We start from the raw sequence: 20647 nt of genomic DNA on the forward strand, positions 1-20647 counted from the left end.
TTTTTTTTGGTGGGTAAGAAAGATAACAAATGTAAACACACAAAAGAAGATAGATCATCTTTGCGTATCATGATAACGTTAGTTTGGTGCCATGTCTTTTAGTTTCTCTATCACCATCATGTCTTTTGCTTCAAGTAAGTCATGATATTTTTTTTTCCAACATAATCCACTTTGATTTTATATTGGGATGAATTCGTAAATGTGTTTTCATTTTACTAAATCCTGTTTGTCTTAATCTCCTGCTGTCTAATTTGGATATCATTTTGTACTTCCAGAATCTAATCTTGGTCAATGGTCATAATATTTCCTTAATTGTTCATACTTCATAAGCTAAGAACACAGTAAAAAGGTATTAAAACGATAGTGGTGTTGCGTGCACTGAAAACAACCCAAGTGATGTTAGATAAACTGTCATTGTGCAGCTCAGTGTTGTCTATATATAACCTAAACCAAGAAATCATCTAGAGATTTTCAACTCAATTTCACTCATTTGAGCATCTTTCGAAAAGCATATTTGGGCAGAGAGAGAGAGAAAGATTTTTACAGCTGAGGATGGTGTTCTGCACCGATGACGCGGCCACAGGTGTTAGAGATGCCTTCACTTATTGTTACAGATGCAAAGGTAGAAAAGTTACACTTTCGGATCACGAAGAGGATGATGATAACAAGCCTATCGGAGATTTTAACTACGACCATGAAGTAACTAGAAAACTAATTCATTTGCCTTTCGGTTTCATTTTGCTTTCTTCTATCATTCTTCTTCAACGACAAGAGTTACAAAACCTTTCTTTTTGCAATTGTGTTTGCTTTCAGGATGTTGTTTTCGAGATTAGAAGTCGGGCTATGGAGAAGCTACGGAAGAAGTCAAGGATAGGAATGGAGAGACTAACTTACCAACCAACAAAGGAATGCGACATCGAGAAGGAAGAGGGTAACGAGTTTTGTTCAGTGAGAAGCAGTTTTTCAGAATGTTGTATGAGTGATTTGAGCATAGAAGGATATCTGACGGCGAAAACTGAGTTCTCGAAAAATTCAAGCTTAAAAGGTTTAGAGCTGGAGAATCAATGGAAGATGCATTACGTAAATGAGATTAGGAAAGGATCAGTAATTCAAGAGTTATGTCACTGCCAAGGATGGCCATTTGGTTTGGGACGTAAAGCTGCAATGCTTCCACCTCTTCCAAAGTCACCTGCCGAGTCATGGTCTTGGAGGAAGCCAACAAGAGTTACTCCAGTTCCATTCGTTTGAGAAAAAGCAGCTCTAAATGTTGAATCATTAAAAACAAAAGATCTCTCATGTAAAGAAACAGTAACAAAAGAAAGAACACAAGGGCCTGTTAAAATCGTTGGAGCTGTGAGATTATTTTTCAATTGGTGTTACGCTCTAAATTTGAAAGCTTCGTTTTGAAGAAACAATGAACAAACTCACCTTATATGTCTTTTGGTCAGTTTGACCTTTATTATGTGCTAAGATACAATAACGCAATAAGTCAATAACAACATGACAAGTTTTGCTCGTATTTAAGATCTTCTCTTTCAGTTTTATGCCCTTTGCTCCACGTACGACCCCGAGAGTCCTGAAGTTCCAAGAACGGTGACCTACAGAAGAAACAAATTCAATGCTTAGCCTTAATGGTGCCTGAAAATGCCATATATAATTCAAATCATGAATTTGGACAAGCCTAGACGATGCATGAAGGTTGACAAAGAAAGTATGGAAANCAATTGTGTTTGCTTTCAGGATGTTGTTTTCGAGATTAGAAGTCGGGCTATGGAGAAGCTACGGAAGAAGTCAAGGATAGGAATGGAGAGACTAACTTACCAACCAACAAAGGAATGCGACATCGAGAAGGAAGAGGGTAACGAGTTTTGTTCAGTGAGAAGCAGTTTTTCAGAATGTTGTATGAGTGATTTGAGCATAGAAGGATATCTGACGGCGAAAACTGAGTTCTCGAAAAATTCAAGCTTAAAAGGTTTAGAGCTGGAGAATCAATGGAAGATGCATTACGTAAATGAGATTAGGAAAGGATCAGTAATTCAAGAGTTATGTCACTGCCAAGGATGGCCATTTGGTTTGGGACGTAAAGCTGCAATGCTTCCACCTCTTCCAAAGTCCCCTGCCGAGTCATGGTCTTGGAGGAAGCCAACAAGAGTTACTCCAGTTCCATTCGTTTGAGAAAAAGCAGCTCTAAATGTTGAATCATTAAAAACAAAAGATCTCTCATGTAAAGAAACAGTAACAAAAGAAAGAACACAAGGGCCTGTTAAAATCGTTGGAGCTGTGAGATTATTTTTCAATTGGTGTTACGCTCTAAATTTGAAAGCTTCGTTTTGAAGAAACAATGAACAAACTCACCTTATATGTCTTTTGGTCAGTTTGACCTTTATTATGTGCTAAGATACAATAACGCAATAAGTCAATAACAACATGACAAGTTTTGCTCGTATTTAAGATCTTCTCTTTCAGTTTTATGCCCTTTGCTCCACGTACGACCCCGAGAGTCCTGAAGTTCCAAGAACGGTGACCTACAGAAGAAACAAATTCAATGCTTAGCCTTAATGGTGCCTGAAAATGCCATATATAATTCAAATCATGAATTTGGACAAGCCTAGACGATGCATGAAGGTTGACAAAGAAAGTATGGAAATGATCACATATAGAACAAGAGAGAATGGGGAAGACAAGTTGAAATTGTCTATAATTACACTACTCATACTTGAATCAGGCTGTTCTAGCTTAGCTTATAATTTATATGTTGCTGTCACAGCTGCACACTGCAACTTATAACACTGGAGGATAAGTTCTCAGATTATAGAGCCCTAGGATCAAGTGATATAATCTAATTTCATTACTTTTCCACATTCAGAACCTGGATGATGCATGAAGGTTTAGAAAAAGATGGAAAATATCACATATAGCATGAGTGAGAGAGAATGTGAAGAACAAGTTGAACTTGTCAATACTTATGCAAACTCATATTTCAATCAGGCTGTTCTAGCTTATATCTTACCGTCAAATATCCATATCACAAGTTATATCACAACATGAGAAGAAGTTTTAAGAGTATAGGCTCCTAGAAACAAGTCAAAAGGATCTAACTTTATTACCTTTCCCCATTCAGAACCAAGCCCGCTGCATCTCATCTTCAAGTGGATCATCTTTGTCCCCAACTCCATCTCAACCTTCTTCTTCAAGTAAACTTCTTCAGGTTCAAAGGACTCTAGGTAATCAGCATACCTCTGATAAGCAGTACGCAGCGCATCAGTTATATCATTTGGTAAAGGCTTCACACCCTGCACACACAAAATACAAACAACAAGTAAACATCAAACAGCCAGAAAAAAAATGAAACGATCGAGGGTGAGGCAAACAAACAAACAAACACAAAACCTCTCCACTCATTCCAATGCTATCATCGATTTCCATCTTTATGGAAGTGAGAATCCCACCGAATTCCTCAACAGCTTCAGCTGCTCGGAACACGTTTTTCAAAGCCTCTTGCCCTGCCTCGTCATCTGTGTTTTTCGATATCGCGCTTTTGGCATCTTCAACAACAGCAGAAGGAAGCTCAGCCCAATCTGCAGCCATCAAGTCTTTGAATGCATTCAAAACATCAGAGTCTTTCATCTCAGGCATGTGAGATACATCTTCGCTAAATCTCCGCACCTGTCCTATACCAATTTCTTGAAGATACCTCAAATCTGAAAATTTTCACCATCAACCATGTCAAATTATATAAAATGCACACTCGAGTAGGCCTCAACCAAATCAGTCTCAAGAGGAGAATCAAATGATAAGTTAAGAGGATAAATCTAACTTTCCTAATCCTCAATTGGAAGAACGCCTAATCAGAGTATGGATCCAATAGAGGGAAACGATTTGTAATCACTAACCAAAAGGAGTTTGATTGGAAGGAGATGAAGAAGAAACAGCGAAGAATCCTCTCGTGGCGAGGAAACGATTGCGAGATAGCTGATTAGTGGCGGCTGATCTCGAAGATCGGAGAGTAGCGACGGTGGCCGCCGCAGCGGTTCGGCAGAGGGATCTCAGAAGCACCATCGTCGATTTAATCAGAGAAGTTGATGTTTTTTTAGTTTTTCTCTATCTGAATGCGAAAGCTCTTTTGAACATTCCGATGATGGTGACAACGATTTGGACTGTAGTAGATGTTGGGCTCATAAATCTTAGAGCTTAAATATCTTGGCCCATTATAGCCCATTTAGATTAAAATTCCTTTTTTTTGTTTTTTTCGACAATCTTCCTTCTTTCTACTTTTGTTTTCTTTAAAGCTTTCGTAGACATTTTTTTTTTCTTTTAAAGTCTAAAAACTAGTGATGTTAAACTGGGCATTATACCCGCGGGTCTTAATGGGCTCAGTCTATTATTTTTAGACCCAAACCCGTTAAAAAATTACATAATTTCAAATGGGTGCACTCGTTTAAGCCCGTTTATTAAAGGGTCTTGATTAATTTTAAACGGGTAACCCGATTGATTTTTCTTCTATAACCACTTAGTTCTTTCACCGTTCTTAGCACCGTCTCAGTTCCGGTTATTGATATTTGGGTTTGTGTAAGGTTTGTGTTTTTGATATTTGGGTTTGGTTTGTTTCATTGATTTGTGTAAAACAATTTTGGAACTTCTCCTCCTTCCTTCTGATTTGATTTCGATCTGAATCTCACGATTTTGTTTCCAGCTCATTCTCACGCTTCCACGGTGGAGAATCATCCCCACACAGCGACGATTCTGGAGGAGGAGGAGGCGAATCCAGCGGGATTCACCAATGGTTTGAATCTCGACAAATTCTTCGAAGATGTTGATTTGTTGAATCTATGAAAGAGGAGTTGAAAGAGCTCGATCGGCTCAACGAAACACTTTTTGTAATATATAATTTTTTTTTGTGAAACGTACTCTGTAATAAATATTCATATAACTTAAACGGGCCTAAACTATGTACACGGGCCAAAGTAATTTAAACGGGTTTAAACAAACAGGTATCAAATTTAAACGGGTAAAAGTGGGCATTCAATTAAATGGGCAGGGCCTAAACGGGCAGGACCTAAACGGGCCTGGGCCACCCGTTTTAACATCACTACTAAAAACACACACATCTAAGAAAAATAAATCTAAAATGTCGTCTTTATATTTTAAAATTTTCTGCAAATTTATATATAATTTTTACATATTTTATTGTCATGAATTAATTATGCTCATTGTTTTTCCTTCCTTGTAAGATTCATTTCACTAATAATTAATTTATTTTCATCATAATCATTAATGATGGTGTAAGAGAGTATCTAGAACTAGAATTATTCCAAAAAAACACTACTTTAATACGCAGAGAATAACATTCAAAAAATGGATGGGTTAGTGTTTAATGAATTTTTTACTGCTCAAAATTAAACAACTACTGGATAAAAAAAAATAAAACTTCAGAATAATTAAAAATACTATTATTATTTTTCATAATAATTGATCAAGAATCAATCACTAAAGACAGAAAAATGTATTGTTAGCGAAATTTCATATTGACTAATTGTATAATACAATTTTTAATTTATTGTTCAAATGTATATTTGGGTTGTTAGCGAAATTTTATATTAACTAGTTATTTTACAATTAATCACTAAAATTTCTGTAGTCAAATTCTCATCCGCTACAATTTTAAAATCAAAATCTCTACCATCAAAAAAAAAAAATTGTTACCAATCGGCCTATGAAACCAATGTTTTAAAGTATCACACAAAATAATTATCTAGAAATCTTAAAAGGATATTTATGTCAGAAGTTACGTTATGTGCAGAACTAATAATAATGCCCTAGAGGTTCCAACATCAATCAATGAATTGTATTTTTTTATCGCTAACTCCTGATCTGGACGTCACCAATTAGACTGAATATTATATTACTTTTTAGTTCGTTGGTGGCATCATTCAATTTTAGTCAAAATGAACAAACACGTTGATCACTTTAAGTCACCTAATCAAATTAAAATTCAATGATTTCTTTTAAATTACAGCCTATCATTATTTCGAAAATTAATTTTTAATCAAAAAGTCTTATATTGGCTGCCTCTCCCTATCTATGTCTCCCCATTTTTATTTGTCTACCAAACATATACTCCATGGAGTACATCAAAGCTTAACTCTCTTTTTTCATTTCCATGGAATCTAAGAAGAACCAAGTCCCGTTGGAGCTACTTCCATGGTTAGTCGTCCATAGCGATGGTAAGATAGAGAGACTAGCTGGAACCGAAGTTTGTCCTCCTGGTTTAGATCAAGAAACCGGTGTATTATCTAAAGATATCATCATCGATCCCAAAACCGGTTTATCCGCTAGAATCTATCGACCCGACTCGGTTCAACCCGGTCAGAAGCTTCCTCTCGTGCTTTATTTCCATGGCGGTGCGTTTCTCATCGCCTCCGCTTCGTTTCCTTGTTACCATACCACTGTGAACAAACTCGTCGCTCAGGCTAACGTCATCGCCGTCTCTGTCAGTTACAGGTAACGAATCCGGTTTAAGTTGACTTATTTAATATTTTACGGTTCGGTCGGGACTGATGTTGAAATAAAAACCCGGAGTTTCAGTGATTTGGTTCGGTTTGTCAAACTATCGGTTTATTTTGTTGCATGTAGATAATTTCCAAGTAAAAATAATCCGTAAACCGAAATAAGTACGCTTCGGTTTGTTCATAATAGTCAAAAATTGGTTCGGTTTGGACTTTGGTTAACGAATACTGAATTATATCATAATATAAACATTCGGTTTGGATTAGAATTTAGGATGATTCAGTTATTTATTTATGTAGTAATTATGGGTTGTTCGGTTAATTTTGATAATTTTGGTTAAATGTGGTCATTTTATTCAATTTGCTCAAACTTTTCTAGTGAATTTTGGCTCAATTTCTACAAATTTTCAGATCATTTTGAATATGCCAATTTCAAAATCTTTAAAGTTCATACTTCTCTGTAGAATCTCTAACGGTGAAGACAATTTCCAAATACAAATTTTGTAACTCACAATGACTCCATCAATTGTTTTATCTTTTTTTTTTTTTTTAATTTGGACAGACTAGCACCAGAACATCCACTACCTACAGCGTACGAGGACTCATGGACCGCGTTAAAGGCAATCCAAACGGTAAACGATCCATGGATCAACGACTACGCTGACTTGGACCGTTTATTCTTAGTCGGAGACAGCGCGGGAGCTAATATCTCGCACCACCTTGCATTCCGAGCCAAACAATCCGATCAGACCGTTAAAATCAAAGGCATTGGAATGATCCATCCGTATTTTTGGGGAACACAACCTATTGGATCAGAGATCAAAGACAAAGCGAGGAAACAAATGGTGGATGGATGGTGGGAGTTTGTGTGTCCATCCGAGAAAGGATCCGATGACCCGTGGATAAATCCGTTTACTGATGGGTCACCGGATCTTGAAGGGTTAGGGTGTGAGAGAGTGATGATCACTGTGGCAGAGAAAGATATATTGAAAGAGAGAGGGAAGTTGTATTATGAAAGATTGGTGAAGGGTGAGTGGATAGGTAAGGTTGAGATGATGGAGACGAAAGGGAAAGATCATGTTTTTCATATTTTCGAGCCTGATCGTGATGAAGCTGTGGAGATGACACGACGCTTGGCTCTCTTTATTAACCATGTCGTAGTTTGATATTGTTAGTTTTGGATTTATTTTGCCAAATTTTATGGGGTTTTAAATGTTTTTATATTGGTGACCAAAAAATTAAAATAATAATAATAAATGTTTGTATAATAATAAAAAAATGTTTTTACATCTTTGTTGATGCTGTTGTTATTGTTTATTTTTATTTTCCCCAAATTTGTATATTTTGAACATTTATGTGTGGTTTAAAGAGAAGTTCTCTTTGTAGTTTGTATGTTGTTCGTAAGTTCTTGGATTGATACACACCCTTTGCTTCATTTTCGTGGCAAGGACAAGACAAAATTAGAATTTATATTAACCTAGAGTGTTAGGAAATACTACTTTCCTCATTAAAAGTTCTACTTAGCTTCTACTATTTAGCATGGTTCCAAAAACTTCTGATTTTTTCCCCATAACTTTAGGACTACCTGAATTTAAACAACTTCGTATAATATTTTATTGCTCATAAGTAGTTTATTTTGACAAAACAATTGACAAAAATATTAGGATGATTAAAGGTGTAGCTGTTTTGATAACTTTTGATAATTTTTGATAATTTTTGTGGAATGATTTTGTGATTGGTAAAAATTAAAAGTTGTACAAGTTGTATAGATTTTTTGTGTTCACCAATCGAACCCAATAATAGAATGGCCATGGTTACAAGCCAGTAAAGTTGGTGCTTGCAGCCACCATAATAATATGTATTAATATGCCCATATATTTTTCAAATAAACAATAATAGTTCTGCTAGAAACTTACTACAGTAAAACCTCTATAAATTAATAATATTGGGACTAAGACATTTTATTAATTTATAGTGATATTAATTTATCTATAAATTAATATTTATTATTTTATAGTGTAAATTAATAATTATTAATTTATAGGTATATTTTTAATTGTTTAATTTTAAAAAAAATATAAATAGAGACAATTTTGCAAAATAAGATTAAAATTTTGGATGTTGTAAATTTTATGCTACTGGAATTGAATTTGAAATAATTAAAAAATATTATTGACAATGAATTACAAATATTATAGACAAATTCACTTATACACATGACATAAATATTTAAATTTATTAATAAAAATATCAATTATCGTATTTTAATAGTCTATCAAACTATCAAAATGTAAATGATGCATATTTAGAAATTAAAAACTTTAAAAAGTTTTAGCTATTTTATGAAATGTTATAGAGTATTTTATATCATTATAGTTTGAAGATACAACATAACAATTGTTTTCTAAATATGAGGTTTAAACAAAACATACTTTACTTTTTTTTTTCCACAAATGAAATATATTGATTAAGGCAAATCTTTACAAAGAGAGTAATAACTATTATCAATACAACCAAATTTAGCTAAGGCATGTGCTACATTATTACATACTTTACTATATCAGCATATATATATATATATATATGTAAATTTACATGATTATTAATTTATGATATTATTGGGACTATATTTTACATGGGGATTTCAAAAAAATTATTATCTTATTATCTTATCGAATTTTGTTGTTTTTTACACTGTCCCGACTTGGGACTAACAAAATTTATTAATTTATAGTGTTTAACAAAACAGTATCTTAAGAATAAACTCTCTTAGAAAACCTTTATTGCTTAGAAAATAACTCAAAACTAAGCTTTCACAAACTCTCTTGTCTCTCACAAGTTGTGTCACAGCTTTGACACCTCCTTATATAGACAGAGAGGTTTAACACCAATTCCTAATTGTATTAGGACTAGTTATTTAGATAACTCCTAAATAACTTTGAGCTAATCCTATTTCCATAACTTGGTAGGACTAGCCTTTAATTCCTCTTTTAACCTTGCTTCTCTTTCAAGCTTAAGCCAACATTCTCCCCCTTAAGCTTGATCTCTTCTTTGGATATGTCCTTGACACCAACAAGTTCTCTCATCTCCAAGAACTTGATCCTTCCTAATGCTTTTGTGAGTATATCAGCCTTCTGCTTACTCCATGGTACATGCTCCACCTTCACTAGTCCATGTTCAGCGCATTCATGGATAAAATGGTAACATCGGTGTATATGCTTACTTCTGCCATGGAAAACAAGAGTTTTTGTGAGAGCTATAGTAGACTTGTTGTCGATTCTTATTAGCACCTTCTTATTTTCTTGTCCTGTTACCAGCCCAAGAAGCTCTTGAAGCCATATGGCCTGCTTCGCAGCCTCAGTAGCCGCCATGAACTCCGCCTCACAAGAAGACATTGCCACGGTTTCCTGTTTTTACGAGCACCAAGTAATCGGGCAATGATTGAAATAAAAAATGTGACCCGTGGTGCTCTTCCCATCGTCTTCATCGACATTGTGGTTGCTATCACTGAAACCAACCAAGCATGTTTCATCAAATCGAGTACAACTAACTTCACTATAGCCAACCAACTCTGCTCCCTTCGATCGAGTGTAGTTAAGTCCGAATGAGAGTGTTCCCCGCAAGTATCTAAGTATCTGTTTTAATGATGCTCCATGAGATACCTTAGGTTCTCGCATATACCTACTCAAGACACCAACACAAAAGGAAAGATTCGGTCTAGTGTGTAACAGGTACCTAAGACACCCAATGTTTCTCCTGTACGCCCTTTCTTCAACACCTTCCTCTTCTTGTGACTTAGACATTTTCAAACCAGACTCCATAGGCGTGAGCACTGCATTACATTCTCTTGGTCCTGCTTCCTCTAGAATCCTTCCAGCATATCTTTCTTGTTTCAACATAACACCATTGTCATGTTGAATCACCTCGATCCCAAGGAAGTATGTGAGTTTCCCGAGATCGCTCATCTCAAACTTTGCAGCCATTCCAACTTTAAAATCAGTAATCACCTTCATACAAGAACCTGTGATAGTAAATCATCAACATAAACTGCCACCAAGAGAAGATGATCCTCAACAATCTTTCGATACAACGAAGCCTCTTTTGAACACTTCTCAAACTTTAACTCCTTCAAAGTTTGATTTAACTTAGCATTCCAAGCTCTGGGCGCCTGCTTTAAACCATACAACGCCTTGTTTAACTTATACACCTTTCCTTCACTCCCTGCAACCAGAAAACCATCAGGCTGGGAGACATAAACTTCTTCCTTCAAGTCGCCGTGAAGGAATATTGTTTTGACATCAAGATGATGTACTTCCCATCCTCGTGAAGCAGCCAGTGCAATAATCAAACGAATGGTCTCAATATGAGCTACTGGAGCAAAGACTTCATCAAAGTCTATACCAAAACGTTGAACATAACCTTTTGCTACTAGACGAGCCTTTTATTTGTTAATACTACCATCTGAGTTTCTCTTGATCTTGAAGACCCATTTTAAACCAATCGGTTTTGCTCCTGGTGGAAGATCAACCAAATTTCAAGTATTGTTCTTAATTATCGAAGTCAACTCCTCTTGACAAGCATCACGCCACACCTGCAGCTCTTTAGCTTCTTGATAATCCCACGGTTCCTCATTAAGTGTGAGTAATAATCGTTCACTCTCTAGCTCTGCCAAGTAAACATAATCATCCTCTAGTTCAGCCAAAAGAATATAATCATCTAGGTACTTTGGTTTGACCGATACTCTTGAAGATCTTTGAAGTACAGGCTGTGACTCCGCGACCTGCTGGTGTTTCTTATCTGTTTCTGTTACATCCCTCGCAACAGATTCCTCTTCTCTGCCATGACTGAACCCCTTATCAAGTATGGTAACACCATTGTCATCACATGACTCATTTCTTTCTTCCTCAAATACCTCTGCTTCTTCGACCTCAATCAAGTCTCTTATTCCATTATTACCGAATTGTCCAAAAACGATTTTGAACATACCTGAATCAATATCAACTTCATCACTATTCCATCTCCAGCTAGTATGTTCATCAAAGACAACGTCTCGGTTTATAACAATCCTCTGTTTTAGTGGATCAAGTAGGCTATAGGCTTTTGATCCTGGTTCGGTGCCAAGGTGTACCAATGCTCGCGATCGATCATCTAGTTTCTTCAAGTGCGGAGTCTCTACTTTAGCATAGCCAGGGCAGCCAAACACACACAAATGCTCTAGGTTCGGTTTCTTACCCTTAAACGCCTCGTACGGTGTTTGTGCCACTAATGCCTTTGTTGGTACTCTGTTTATGAGGTAAGTAGCATGCCTCACCGCTTCTCCCCATAAGTAGTTTGGGACTTTCATATGTTTTAGGATGCTCCTGGTCTTGCCAAACAGAGTTATGTTCCTTCTTTCTACAACTCCATTTTGTTGTGGAGAGTAAGGAGCTGTCAAATGCCTTTGTATATCTGAAACCTCACAAAACCTATTGAACTCTCCTGACACAAACTCTCCACCACGGTCCGTTCTAAACGTTTTAATTGCGACCCCTGTCTCATGCTCAACTATCGCCTTAAACCTTTTGAACCTCTCAAACGCATCACCTTTTTCTTTCAAGAGCAGTGTCCACATGTATCTTGAATGATCATCAATTAAAACAAAGATATATCGATTCCCAACTGATGTAGCAGGCGTGATAGGTCCGCAAAGGTCTCCGTGAACTAATTCAAGTACCTGAGAGGCACGATACGCCGTTGCCTTTGGGAATATTCTTCTTGATTGTTTTCCGAGCAGACATGAAGAACACAAATCCTTGTCGATCTCAAAGTTTGGTATCCCTGTAACCATCATGTTTCGCATCATAGTCTTCATTCCATCACTCCCAATGTGCCCAAGTCTAGTGTGCCATCTTGAGGAGTCACTAGTGGTATTGAGCTGTACACAATGAGTGGTTTCAACTTCCATAACTACCTTATACAACCGATTTCTTGATCTGCTAGCCCTTACTAGTAACTTTCCATCTCTATCGTATAAGATTAAGTAATCCTTCCTCATCCTGACCTCACATCCAGACTCTGTTGCTTGACCAAGACTTAGGATGTTGCTCTTTAAACCTGGTATGTAGTAGACCTCATTCAGAATTTTCTTTTCGCCATTAGCACAAATAAACAAGATTGATCCCTTTCCTTTGATATCAATACGTGAATCATCCCCGAACCGCACTTTTCCTGTAATATTCTTGTCAAGCCTAAAGAAGTAGCTAATATGTCCACACATATGATTGCTAGCTCCATTATCTAGGTACCATACGTTTCCTCTGCAGAGTGCTTCTCGAGTTTATTTGGCTTCACCTTTTGCTTGTTTAGATACACAACTTCATGCATCATTAGTTCATCAGCTTCCTGAGTGTTGTCTTCTTCGTTTTTCTCTGTTTCTTGAAGCTTTAGCAACCTATCTGGGCAATTAGAGGCATAGTGACCAGGCTTGTCATATCTAAAGCAAATAACTTGCGATGTATCCTTCTGTTGATAACCAGAACGTCCACGTCCTCTTCCTCTTCCAAATCTACCTCCAAATCTTCCACCACCTTGTCCTTGTCCTCTAAAACCTCCCGAGTTTCCTTGAAAAGACTCAGAATCCACGTTTGAGTACATAAGCTTTCCTTGATCTTCTTCTTGATGATCTTCCTCATCACAAATCCTTTCTTCGTAGGCTTTAAGTCAGCCTACAATATCTTCAAAACTCGTTGCATTAAGATCAAGTACTTGTTCTAAAGCCTTGATGATATGTATGTAGCGTCTCCTTGGTAAACTTTTGAGAAACTTCTTCACAAGTTTCGGTTCTTCTATCTCTTCTCCTAAAGCTGCAGACTTTGTAGATATTTCAGAAGTTTGCCAACAAAATCATCAATCTTGTCATTCTCTTTCATCTTTAATCGGTCAAAGTTGGCCATTAAAGTCTGCAAACTTCTCGAACTCTATCTGCACCAACATGTCGTAACTTTACCGCTTCCCATACAGCCTTTGCGGTTTTAAGTTTTCCTACTTGTAGAAGTAGAGCCTCGGGTATGGATTGAAACAACACTCCTTTAGCCATGTCGTTCTTATCTTCATTCTCGGAACTCGATTCTATAACCTCCCAAACCTTGTGAATTCGTAGTAAGATTTCCATCTTCATGGACCAGACGGTGTAGTTTGTGGTATTAAGCATTGGACATTGGGTTGAGGAGGAGCCACTTTCTCGTACCGTATTTGATATAGCAACAATAGCTCCTGCATCTTTCTCTGCATCACTCATGTTTAGATTTCGAAATAAAGTAGTCAAGAGCGACTTCTCTTGTTACAAGTATGAAAGAAAACTTTGTGTGAAGATAAAAGGATCCTCTCTTTAGTTCAAAGAATACTAGATTCAGAAATTCAATAGAAGCTCTGATACCAAATATTGAATTTAACAAAACAGTATCTTAAGAATAAACTCTCTTAGAAAACCTTTATTGCTTAGAAAATAACTCAAAACTAAGCTTTCACAAACTCTCTTGTCTCTCACAAGTTGTGTCACAGCTTTGACACCTCCTTATATAGACAGAGAGGTTTAACACCAATTCCTAATTGTATTAGGACTAGTTATTTAGATAACTCCTAAATAACTTTGCGCTAATCCTATTTCCATAATTTAGTAGGACTAGCCTTTAATTCCTCTTTTAACCTTGCTTGTCTTTCAAGCTTAAGCCAACATGTTTTACTGTACTAACTACTAAGTATTAACTTATAGAAACAATAGTTTAAGGTTCAACCACCACAGATTAGACTTTTTTTTCTTTTTAACAAAAATATTTGCCCAACTTCCCATATGATTTTCGGTTTCTCGTGTCTTTTTCTCTTCGTTTTCATTATCAAAGATCTCTCGGTCTTGAGGTCGTCTCTTATGACATGATTATCTTAGTTACGATAGACAAGGGTTATATTTTTCGAACTATATTACTGCTTCTTATGGGTTTCTACAGCTTTCAAATTAATGCACCTTTAGAGGTTTGTATCTACTTACATTTACATGATTACCTAAATTAAATCTAACTATTTCCCAGTGATAAGAATATAATGTCTATCTCATTATGTACAATGTATTCTTTACCAATTATAAAACTACACAGTGTTTTCCTTTTATCGTCTTGACCGATAAGCCTGTCCCTTAAGCCATTAAATTTTACAAAGAAGGAATATGAAGTCTGAACTCTTGTAAAGAACAGGGCAGTGGTGGAAAAAAATCAATTTGGCCAACAATTTTGTGGCTCCCCGCATATCAATTCGCTATATTCCCGGCTTTGATGGACGGTAGAACTAATGTGGACGCTTTTAATGTTCTATCTACCATGAAAAAGAAAACAAAAACTTGATAAAGCAAAGTCGGTTTGTATAATTACATAGTTGAATACGATAGATAACAAGATCATATGTAATTATAAAAAGCAAAGCATAGGCCATAGGCTAGAGAACCTAGCATGTATAGTACTTTCGGGGACAAGCCATAGTGGAAGGTGACCAATCTCACGCATGAAAACTCCTGTTCCGCTTGATTTGATAGTCTGATATTCATTTCTACTATCATGTTTCTTTCTTGTTTAATATCAACAACCCCTTTTTTCTATTCCATCATTCTCTTTAATCGGTGCTTTCCCCTAAATATCGTAATGAAAATGATAGATTAATCATGAAAACTAAGTATGATTTTGAATGTAGATAAATACTCTGTGAAAAAAATGATAGAATAATGAAGCCAGTTTCGTAAAATAACTATATGAGTTACCATAAAAACCTAACCAAACAAATTTTTATATATTTAACCAAATGGTGTATATAGAAATTTCTGCATATGATTATCCGAGCTCAATCTGAATTGAACCGGGTTTAATTTGTGCAACCAATTTAGCCAAACGACTCGATATTCGTTAAATTTTGATGTTTAACTAAATTTCTTAAAAGCTCTATAATACTAATTAAACTATATATATAATTAATTTTAATTTCATGTAATTTTTATACAAATCTAGCAAACTCAACCAAACGGAAATAAATTCTGGCTCTATTTGGGGTATATTATTCAAAATGGAAAATCTGAAACCTGAAAACCTGAACCGAATGCCCATGTCATGCCTACTCGATTTTTGGTAGACTCTTCTCTCCTTTTTTTCCCCGTCTAGTGCCACTCTCTCTTGGCAATGGCACCAATACGCCTCTTAACCCAAACAACTTTCTTATGACGATGATCCGAAGGATCTTTGCCCACATTGATCGTGAAAAATATGAGCTAAATAAATACGACACAAACTGAGCGTGTAAATGCATGGGCCATGTGCCCATGTATACAAGACAAAGCAGACATGCAAAGTTGGAAACATATGGAAGTATGAATCACCTGGATTACATTATATACTCAGACATCATAAAACATCATCATTTCTCTTTTTGAAGTATAATTTCCCCACATTTAAAGTTTCATTTAAGACAATGCTAATGAATGCAATCTGCTTCTTTATAAATACCGAATATTTCATGCTTCTTGTTTCTTCTATCTTCTGTTCTCCTATCTAACATATATATTTTGTTTTTTGTTATTTTTTTTTTGCATATTCTCTTACTATCTCAATTTTGTCCCGGACACATGGGAATGTCGAATAAGTCAGTTTCTACATTTACATTTTTCCTTGCTTTGGTTGTTGTGCATGGAATTCAGAAAACAGAAGAGAGACATTTGCAAACTACTTCGTTAGAGATTGAGCGAATCTATAAGAAGAAACCTGAGGTTAGGAATCCCACCATTGTGGTCACATATACACGACGTAGTGTCCTTGGAAAGGCGGTCATCTTACACCCCACTGACTTTAGGCCTACAAGTCCCGGTAACAGCCCTGGCGTAGGACACTCTCACGGGCGACACTGATTTGATCATACCATACATCAAAGTCTATTTCATAATATATACTTTTTTAATGAACTATCGTTACAGACTTTTCTTCCAATTTTATAATAAATATATGTATCATGTATGTATGTCTTTGGGATGTTTGGAAATCAGTTTGGCATTTCAATCTTTTTGACAGTACTATGAAATAGTATGATCACTATGTATTAGTCTTGGGTTTGTTCCCCTGTCACGTATTATAAGATTCTATAATGAATAATAAACTCGTTTTCAATAAATACATATATAAATGGATTACGCTTAGTAAAGTTGTTAGTTGTAAGGCTAGAAATGAAAAGAGAAAACATAAAAGAAACGGTAAAGTATAAGAAAAAAAAGAGGGGCCTAAAAGAGTAACCAAGAGTGTATAGTTAGTATCTTGTGGTATAACGCGACATAAGCGTTTGAAAGAGGGAGTTTAAATCACTATAAATGTATATTTGATGATTTAAAAATGGTTCCGGATCGGATACGTGCAGAAATTTTCACTAAAATCTCAAATGTCAAAAACAAGATTATCCAGTTTTTCGTTTAAAATCAGTTGATCTCATTTCTATTCATGGATAGCTTACTATCATTGAATACTCATGATATGCATAAAAAAAATAAAATAGAAACTAGCACAAAATCATAAAATAGAAAAACAAAGCGAAATACAAACTGATAGAGTGATACTTAAGGATGATTAATAGGTTAATTTTTTTTTTTGTAACCAATATACTTTAGACCTAGAGAGAACAAAAAATTATAGTAGTCTATTTTCTATGGTCGATATTCAAATTCATGACATTTGAAGATATTTTTGGTTACCAACATCGATCGCACATAATAATTAATTTCATTATAATTATTGATTTTTTCTTTAAATTAATTAACATGCTAATTAAGCTACATATATCGCAATACAACAGGTCTTCAAGTTTTCTCTCCCAAGCGAAGTTGTCGAGCAACCTCCAGTCTAAACCGTTTCCGGCACTGGTTCCGCTCGCCGGCGTCAAGATAAAATCACTTGTTTGCTATTTCAAGTTTTTCCTAATTAATGTTTTCCCTCTTTTTAGTTATTTTTCCCTTTTATTTCTATCTTTTTAAAAATTTCCAAAACGTTTTGAACCCTATAATTTTTCGCAGCGTTTCATCAACCATCAACGAAGGGAAGCGGTTTCCGGTGAACCTCCTCCCTCACCTTTTGTCCAGAAGCATCCGAGGGGTTACAAAACTTGGATCCGGTTTTGGATCTGAAATTTTTTCGATCTGGCTTTCACTTCACCCCTGAAGATCCCTCACCCTGGGCTTCGTTGCTGGCAGGAGCTTTCTCTCTTGGACCAGCAGATGCGCCATGCACAGGGGAGACATCGACGGCGCATGACGATTCTCTTTTGAGGGAAACTTATATTAAATCTGAAAAGAGTGAGCCTTCTTGCCTCCCTGCCTTAATAACCGAACAAACTCATCCCGAGCCACTATTGCACCACCTTTTTCCGATGAGTCTGAGTTCAAGGCCAGCCCTCCCACTTCCTCCGGGCAGCCGCCATGGTCACAATCCGTGCATAGCCATCACACGAATAGGGTTCCTCTTAATGGATCCTAAAGTTGTTTTTGGTCCATTAAGGCTTCAACTGCCAAAGCTCATAAGGTGTACTTCAATTTTCTATCCCTTAAAATCCAGGTTAGTTTCTTTATGTCGATGGAAAAATCTTAGTCGTTGGTGTGATGAAGATTATGATCTATATGGTAGAAGACTCCATCTAAGAAGTAATGCATCATTGTTACTATGGCTTGACTTTAATCATCCGAGAATCATGGTAGGTAAATCCCTTACGGCTTTGTCTTATGAACCCCTTAGCTTGTCTTGTAATGGTATATGGATCCCAATTCCATGTTGACAGAGCTTTGAGTATGGCTATGATTTGTCTGAGCTTTTATCTCACTCTACGACAACACTAACAAACGACTTCAAGCACCAGAGCGTAACCAACATTGCTTGAACCATTGTTAAAGTCCTACTTTATGTAGATATTCTCATACCGGTGAGATCCACGACTCTGACCCCTTCCTCAACGTTACTTTGTCCTGTCATAGAAGAAATATCGATGATCCTCCATTGACCTGTTCATGGAAGAAATGTCGATAATCCCTTATCTCACATGTATCAAGAGGCTAGCTAGCTTTTGACTCAAAACTCTCAAGGACCCATTATTGACTAATCCTATCTATGTTTTTCTCTATCTTTATAAGGCATTGGGGAATGACCTTTATTGTTGTAGTGTTTTACTTTTTGGATTCTCAGAATCCTTAGGTCATCTCCATCAATGTATCTAACAAGTTTCTTACAAGTTTGCTAATAATAAAACAGAATAAATATAATTTTTAAAGATTAATTTTGCTAAGCATCGATCGTTAGATTAGATGTTTTAGATTTCTTTAGAAACCTGTGTGTGTCAACTTGTGATTGGTTCAGGTAAAAAAAGAAAAAATAAAAGTTTTGTTTTTTTTTCTCTCTTGTCTCTCTCGTCTCTCTCGTATCATCGCTTCTGATTTCCTCCGTCGCTTCACCATCCTCTCTGTTTCTGGGATGGGTGATTTCTTCAATGAGGTTAGTTTCGATTACTCCTTCTACTAGTGTTTGTTGTTTTGATTCTTCTTATCGATTTGTTTTTTTTTTGTTATTGAAGTCGAATCTTCGATTTGGAATATTGAAAAGAAGATAGACTTCTGACTTTTCAGATTCGATTCAGACTTAGGACAACGTTGGTGTTGCAGCTGTTGCTTTTGGAACTTCTTACTATCATCTTCACCCTAACGATGCAACTCTCCTCTGGGATCGTCTTCTTGTACGCTTCTTTATCTCTTCTCTTCTCTTCTCTTCTCTGAGACTTGCTTTTTGTGTCTTGTTTTTGATCACTCGTTTTTGGATGAAATAACTATTGCCTTCACATCAATCATGGCTATATTTGTAATTGAGAGGATTGATGAGCATAAGGGTTACTTACTCCATTGTTCCTTTGCTTCTTGCTTGCCTTATCAGCATTTTATATTGGAGGTAACTCAAATTCCTTAAAACTCTCAACTGGTTTTTAATGATACCATTTTGAAGTTAAGAGTAAGCTGACATGAGAGGCTGTAATATTACAGGTTTTTCGATGACCTTAAACCATATGCTTTAGTACAATTTGTTCATTGCATTGTCATTCCCTTGATGGTTATTCTATCACCTCCAATGTATACACATTCTACGTATTGGCTTTGGGCTGCAGGTTAGTGCTAAGGGATTGTGTTGATATATATCTTCAGTTTGCTTTTGCAGTTATAGCTTTCTTACCTCTGGTTCTTATTCGAGATTCAATTGGCTGAAATTGCAGGATTTTATCTCTTAGCTAAGGTGGAAGAAGCTGCTGATAAGCCTATATATAGTTGGACTCATCATATTATTAGTGGCCATTCTCTGAAGCATTTGTACGCTGCTATGTTCCATGTCTTCCTTACCCTCGTGCTTGCAAAAAAACCGTTCAAACTGAGAGGTACATTCTCATATATATATGAAATGACCGGGAATTGCAGATCCATATTCTTGACTCATGCATTCCATTGTTGGATGTTGTCACAGTTAACACTTATGTTTGAATTTAGATGTCTGCTTGTATGTTGTTTCTGTTTATGTTTATGTTTATGTAATGAGTTTAACTTGTTTGATTTCATATATAATCACAATCAGTTGATGTTTCTTTGTTATGTAATGAATTTAAGTGCTTCAGTTTTGTTTTTATGTATGAGTTTTAGTTTAATTTAACATGTTTGATTGATTTGTGTTTCACTTTGTGTCATTCCATGAGGTTTGGGAAAAGAAGAATAAGACAAAAAGTTCTTAATCTAACTTTTTAGCAACTCTCAATGGACCCATAAATATTTACAGTTTCTTAAGAAGTTCTTAATCTAACTTTTATCAAAATTAATAAGAAAAATGTGTTAAGCAACTTTGTTTAAGATGCATCAGTGGAGATGTCCTTAACTCTTTGTACTTGATTTCTATCTTAGTGAAATGAAAACAAGTGTTGTTCAACAAAAAAAAAAAAACTACATATATCGCACAGAATAATTGTTTTCCATTTACTTTTTTTTTCCTTTACTATTATTTCTTTTGTCATCTGATAGAATCAAAAACTTTGAGAAGCGTACAATGTAAAGAAAAAATTAAAACCAAGAGATA

At 35.9% G+C, this 20647-nt stretch overlaps 5 protein-coding genes across 5 annotated transcripts; 4 read left to right on the forward strand and 1 right to left on the reverse strand.

Moving 5' to 3' along the window:
* On the forward strand, window positions 7–1519 carry LOC104742257. Its single transcript, XM_010463240.2, has 2 exons — window positions 7–699; window positions 814–1519. Exons 1-2 carry the CDS (start codon window positions 553–555, stop codon window positions 1246–1248), a joined length of 582 nt encoding a protein of 193 aa, XP_010461542.1. The 5' UTR covers window positions 7–552; the 3' UTR covers window positions 1249–1519.
* Window positions 2270–4116, reverse strand: LOC104742258 (succinate dehydrogenase subunit 5, mitochondrial). The gene is made up of 4 exons (XM_010463241.1): window positions 3894–4116; window positions 3391–3701; window positions 3108–3293; window positions 2270–2525 (listed from the first exon to the last, which is right to left on the reverse strand). The coding sequence occupies exons 1-4, from the start codon at window positions 4057–4059 to the stop codon at window positions 2469–2471; spliced, it is 720 nt and encodes a 239-aa protein (XP_010461543.1). The 5' UTR covers window positions 4060–4116; the 3' UTR covers window positions 2270–2468.
* Window positions 6089–7725, forward strand: LOC104742259 (probable carboxylesterase 2). Its single transcript, XM_010463242.1, has 2 exons — window positions 6089–6501; window positions 7069–7725. The coding sequence occupies exons 1-2, from the start codon at window positions 6161–6163 to the stop codon at window positions 7670–7672; spliced, it is 945 nt and encodes a 314-aa protein (XP_010461544.1). The 5' UTR covers window positions 6089–6160; the 3' UTR covers window positions 7673–7725.
* On the forward strand, window positions 16076–16601 carry LOC109128846. The gene has a single exon (XM_019235961.1). It carries the CDS (start codon window positions 16144–16146, stop codon window positions 16420–16422), a length of 279 nt encoding a protein of 92 aa, XP_019091506.1. The 5' UTR covers window positions 16076–16143; the 3' UTR covers window positions 16423–16601.
* Window positions 18937–20361, forward strand: LOC104743907. Its single transcript, XM_019235577.1, has 6 exons — window positions 18937–19036; window positions 19168–19274; window positions 19469–19483; window positions 19576–19697; window positions 19803–20207; window positions 20354–20361. Exons 1-6 carry the CDS (start codon window positions 19016–19018, stop codon window positions 20359–20361), a joined length of 678 nt encoding a protein of 225 aa, XP_019091122.1. The 5' UTR covers window positions 18937–19015.

Source organism: Camelina sativa, chromosome 14, assembly GCF_000633955.1.
Source record: "Camelina sativa cultivar DH55 chromosome 14, Cs, whole genome shotgun sequence".
NCBI classification, from domain to species: Eukaryota; Viridiplantae; Streptophyta; class Magnoliopsida; order Brassicales; family Brassicaceae; genus Camelina; species Camelina sativa.